At 39.9% G+C, this 5,560-nt stretch overlaps 2 protein-coding genes across 2 annotated transcripts in view; both read right to left on the reverse strand.

The window, feature by feature from the left end:
- LOC122192987 (kinesin-like protein KIF20B) overlaps positions 1-609 on the reverse strand; it is a 3,116-nt gene extending 2,507 nt beyond the window's left edge. Inside the window, exons 1-2 of the mRNA XM_042893682.1 lie at positions 575-609; positions 114-260 (exon numbers count right to left, since the gene is read on the reverse strand). Coding sequence (XP_042749616.1) covers positions 114-260; positions 575-609 — 182 coding nt within the window. The remainder of the gene's footprint in view (positions 1-113; positions 261-574) is intronic.
- A 110-nt stretch (positions 610-719) lies between these two features.
- Positions 720-5,560, reverse strand: part of LOC122192988 (kinesin-like protein KIF20B) — a 5,098-nt gene continuing 257 nt past the window's right edge. Inside the window, exons 2-9 of the mRNA XM_042893683.1 lie at positions 5,167-5,253; positions 4,883-4,999; positions 4,550-4,688; positions 3,981-4,165; positions 2,503-2,551; positions 1,717-1,914; positions 1,271-1,382; positions 720-795 (exon numbers count right to left, since the gene is read on the reverse strand). Of these exons, the coding sequence (XP_042749617.1) occupies positions 720-795; positions 1,271-1,382; positions 1,717-1,914; positions 2,503-2,551; positions 3,981-4,165; positions 4,550-4,688; positions 4,883-4,999; positions 5,167-5,253 (963 nt within the window). The remainder of the gene's footprint in view (positions 796-1,270; positions 1,383-1,716; positions 1,915-2,502; positions 2,552-3,980; positions 4,166-4,549; positions 4,689-4,882; positions 5,000-5,166; positions 5,254-5,560) is intronic.

The following is a 5,560-nucleotide window of genomic DNA, read 5'->3' on the forward strand; positions in this document are numbered from 1 at the left end:
GTATACTTTTCACTCATGCCTTAGTTTTGTACTCTGCATTTTAGACAATAGCTTAAACGTTGCACGCAATACCTGAAATCCACACCTGGTTTCCAGTTTGTACAAGGACTTACTTTGACTGCTGACTGATCCTGAGTGCACTAATACACTTGTTTAGAGTCAGGAGAGACGTATTGATATTTCCACTCTCTTTCAGCCTATCACCTTCGTTGTGTGTCTTGGTATACCTTTCTGAACCAGCAAGATCACACAGGGAGAACCTGAAGGCAGATAAGGAAAATGAAGTTTTCTTGCCTCGGAACGTGCCCTGATTATTTTCATTTCTAACACAACCACTCCTCCCAACGGAAGAATTTCTTGAACCCTCCCATGCTTTTTAATGTTGCTTTCCTAGCAAAGCTGCACGCTACTTCCTGCCAAACGCTTCTTCAACAAAGCTTCCATTTTTCTGCCATGTGCTTCTTTCTGAGGACTTAACGTTAGTTCAGAAGTCAAGTGGAGCAGGATAGAGGAACACTGTGCTGAACAGAGGGCACAAGATGCAGAACAGCACTGCAACTGGATGGTTTAGTACCGTACGACGATAGGAAATGGGGAACCACCACTCATACACGAAGCTCCATCAGGGAACACTGAGTACGTAGCCTAGCATCAATACACCAACACTGAAAACAACTGACAATTTCACCCCAAAAGAAGAAGGGACCTTTGCTCTGAACTTACTCATTGACTCGTGTCACTCGTGGCATTTCAAGGTCTTCAATTTGTAGTAACTTGATGGTAAATATACTGTGGCTAAAAGGAGAAATTTAAAACCAGTAAGGAGAAATGAAGCAAGATCAATAGTCAGAAATACATATATATTTTTACAAATCTACAACATCTAGTCAAAACGCTGCTGGATCTACTTGAGATTCAATTAACTTCATAATTCTACTGGATGCAGTAAGCCTTTTAAAGAGACTTTTTTCTCAGCTTGTTTTGCTTTTCTTCCCTCTCCCAAACCACCAGTACTTAGACAGAAGAAGGCTTAGTTATTCTGCTGAGAGTTTTTGATGAAACAATTGGCTTTTGTACACGCTTATCTGCTTGAAGGACTAATCCATCTTGCTTCAAGCACTACAATCACATGCAGTTACAGGATATCTAATGGAACACTCGATATCAAGCCTTTTTAAAGCCTTCTGCCCTACAAAAGCCACAGGCAGTATTTTCATTTATCCCTCTTCCCCACACCATCTTATACCCAAGCTCAGACAAAGTCTCCCACCTTCGGCTGGAGCAAGCATTCAGCTTTGTGCTTGCAAAACTCCGGTGTTTCTGTCCCAGTTTAAAAAGTCTAAAAGCTTCTTCACAATCAGAGACCTGAACCCACTGCAGACCTTTCAAAAGAAGGAAAAGTGACTTTGGGAGCTTCATTAGCAAAAGGAAAAGTGAACAAGAAATGAGGTATACAAACAAAGAATAATACATTTAGGCAACACAAGAAAATATTGTATTAAGTCTGCTTCAGACACACGATAAGCTGACAAGAGATAAGACTAAGATTCTTCCTCCCATGGAAAAGGACAAGATACAGTATGCCTCTGCATTCAAGCAGACATTTCTAGAGCTAAACTGAACACATTTAAGAGTTTTCTATCTCAGAAGAAACATTATTACAGAAATAGCACTCTTCCATGACAAGCTTGGTGATTTGCAAAGCACTCCAGTTACCTTTCACGTAAGAATATCCCTTGATGTCTGGAGCAAGGCGAAGTGTCTTCTTTTTCTTGTCATCCGACATAGGAGCCAGTAAATCATAAAAACATTCATTGTAAATCTCAAGAAATGAAACCCAAACAGAGAACTTGGAGAAATTATCTAGAGATAATCTGCTAGATTGTTCTGATCCTTTTGAGAGATTTCCTACACCTGCAAAGTAGAAAATATTACAAGTCAATCTAGAGACAGCAAAACTAATTGCATTTAAAAATAAGTAACGACTAAGATTACAGCAGCCTTGTTAATTAAAGAAAACTTTTCCCAGGCAAAAACCACGGACATCCCCCTCCTCCCATACACACACAGAGCATCTGGAAGTCATATGCTTGCCCTACACCTTCGCAAAGACACATCTACTTGAGAGCTTGCTTTTTCATTCCAAAACCTAATCTAACGCGTCTAGTTGGGTTAGAAATATTCTGAACTCTTCAAAGGCTTTTTAATGTAGTTCTTAAATGCCCTAAAAGCCTGACAGAATATCACTAGGAATCTTATCACAAGCCATACTCTTTCTCTTCGTTTTACTTACACCTCGTGCTTAACACCAGGTTAGGCTAGACGTCCAAGTAGTCTCCTAACCACTTCATCCCTTCTGTTTTCTGCCCAGATGTCCTGCCCATTATTCCAATCCATCACAAATAAAAGCCAAATAATCCTTTTATTACTAACATTAGCCAAGAGTCAGTTCTTGACCTTAGCAGTTAGAAAAGCTTCGGTATTGTTTAATACAAAACATACCCTTAGAATCAGCTGGTGCTTTGCCGTTAGGGCTATTGCGATGGTCTACCTGCAAAAGAAAAGAGAGACTTCTGGATTTATTACTGAAGTACAGCACCAACACACCACCTGTTGCCTGTTTGGTTTTCTTGTTTTTTTGTTTTGTTTTGTTTTTTTCTTTTTTTAAAATACAGCTATATGGCCCTCCCAGAAAGCAATACAGCATAGTTTCAATATGCCAACACCAAAATCCTGGCTGTACATTACAATTGCTTCAGTGCACTCATACATTCCTGTGTTTTTACCTTACTACTCATTCCTGGCATTTCCTTTACTATAACATACTACAGCTCGCCGATACAGGGGGAAAAAAGAAAAAATGGAGGAGAATCCCAAACTGGAAGGAGTTACTTAACAGAATGATTTCCAACAGCCCGGTTGTAGTCTGCATATTACCCTCGATTTCATCAAACGAGGATTCCTGAAGTATTTTTCTTTTTGTCATTTTCATAATTCAGGACTTCCATATCTTATGGCTTATTGGGTCAACTCTTGGAAACTAAAGTTAAGGTAGAATACTTTATCATTTAGTGTAGGTAAGCAGCTCATTGCTTCTTAACACAGGCTGTCAAAGTCTTACACAACTGAAATTAACTCTAAACTTTGTAAATATACTATTTTCTTTGTCCAAACTGCTTAATAATATAAAATGGTTCCCAACATCCAGAACTTATGATGTTCACACACGCATAATCAGTTCCCAGGCTACAGATTCTGAGTGGTGTTTTTTTTTTTTTCCTATTAAAGCACAAAAGTAGAAAGAAATTCCCATCTACCAAAGTGAAGACGAGGAGTCTCACCTACCAGACACAGTATGCTTAAGAAGAAAAACTGGGAAATTTTCATCTACACAACGCACACAGATCTGGCTTTGGGTAGGCAGCAAAGCTTGCAGCTACTCAGTTTATCAGGTCAAGTGTTCTACCTACAAACATGGCTCTTGAAACCAGAGGAGGCACCTCTAGCACATGATCACATCTCATCCTACTCCATTAGAGAGTTAAGATCACCATACAGCTGTTCACTGCATTTTCTTTCCACATCCTCACTAAACCTGGAACAGTTTTACACAGCTTTGGTTCATGCACATGTAGAAGACAGGTGTTGTTTCCCCCCGCCATACTTACAGATCATTGCAGCCAGACTTAACACGTGCCTGGGCTCTCAAAGTTATTCAGAAAGAGTCTGACTGCCACCTGCCTTTGACGCACACTTAACTAACTCCTCAATAAGATCAATCTAACTCCACAACTGAAATACCCCACTCTGGTGTGGCATGCCACTAAGAAGATGCTTCATTCTTTTTCGACAGGAACAGAAAGATGAATAAACAACTACGTGAGAACACACAAGCCTCTTTCATCACACAATGCACAGCATCACACTGAGCTCTCTCAAGACGCATGTACTCATCGTTTCTTTATGAAGTAGTCTCCTACCTCTTTTGTCAGACGAAGCAAGGAATTTTTAAGAGCAGTTTCTTCTCTCACTTGGTCTTTAGTCAGTTTTAGGTAATCTCGCCACCGAATAGGTTTCAGATCCATTTTTGTGTATAGCCTTCCTCCAATAGTTTTAAACAACATATCCATCGTCCTTGGCAAAATACCAACATCATCTTCTGTCCCTGTAAGCAAAAGAAAGGCCCCAGTAATTATCATGAGCAACGTACAAAGTAAACAAAGACGAAGATAACTGATTTGAATCTCAAGGCACGCACAAAGAATTTAGAGGCCAGTCACAGTCTGAAGCAGCGTTTGCAGTGTTACTAGTGAAACACAACCCATTCCTTAGACATTACAGGGCATCACTTGAAAACAGCCACAACAGATGTTCTGCAACAGCTTAGCCATAAGAGAAGGGGGAAAAGAAAACGCAGCAAAATCCCACATTTAACAAATATGCAAGCTTTCAACTGTTTTCCAGGCTTCCTCCCCTCACTGAAATAATCTGAAGTAAATCCTGCTTTAAGAAACTAATTCGAGGGGAAAAAAAAAAATTCTACTCTTACCTTGGAATGTGTAGGTTTTCCCAGCATTTGTAATGCCATACGTAAAAACAAGGCGATTACATCCTTCTAGGAAGTCTAGCACTGGCTGCTTCACTGTACCTTCAAAGAATTCTTCTTGAGTTGCTTCAGGTCCAAACACCTGAACGTTACCAAGAAGCTGGTTAATCTCTTTAGATTGTTTAAGCAATCCTTACATACTTGTAGGAGTCAGATACACGCTTATAATCATACAGAGAATTCTTAAGAGAAGCTTGTTTGTTTTATATTAAGTAACAGAAGACAAGCAACATCTTCCACACATAACTTAGAGGCATTTAAAGAAAATTCATTTACTCGTGAAAAGGTGAATTTCTGTATCGCCTGTCCTGCAGTTTTGTCAGTCGGTCGACTCCAGGAGCTCTTAGGGGGTTTCAGTATAACGCTTGTTGAGTCCTCAAGTGAAACACACCCCTATTAAAGGGAAGCACAAGTAATGCAGGCATCAAAAGTGTTTTAAAAGATCATCATGAGGGGAAAAGAAAACAAGTATACATTAAGGGTGCTTTGTTTTCTTTTGTTTGGTAGTTTGCTTTTTTTGTTTGTTTGTTTTTAGTGTTAAGATTAAGTAAATGTCCTACCTGAGATCCATTTGCTCTTTCCAGTGCTGTGAAGGGCTTAATGCGCAGGCAAACTTGTATGTGTCCCCTAGGCTCCAAACTAGACCTCTAAAATGGAAAGAGCTGGAAGTTACAAATCTGACTAGATCCTCTCTTTGATGATTAGCACATTTACACAGCATTCTTGTCATCAGCCTGTTGTAACAGACTCATTTGATGACACGGGAAGCACGAATATTTCACTCTGTTTTCACAAGTGCTTTGGCCCCTGCTAAACTTCCTTGTGAGAGCCTAGAGTTTCAAAACAAATAATACTGCAGTACACTCATGTACTGCATTCAGGCCAACTATAAGCACAAGTCTTCCATCACTCTGCTTCTCTGAAGTGACGTCAGCTTCACCCACTGAGACTGGG

This window comes from Lagopus leucura, unplaced genomic scaffold (assembly GCF_019238085.1).
Source record: "Lagopus leucura isolate 7727_CA_CO unplaced genomic scaffold, USGS_WTPT01 213-0_obj-0_obj, whole genome shotgun sequence".
Lineage (NCBI taxonomy): Eukaryota > Metazoa > Chordata > Aves > Galliformes > Phasianidae > Lagopus > Lagopus leucura.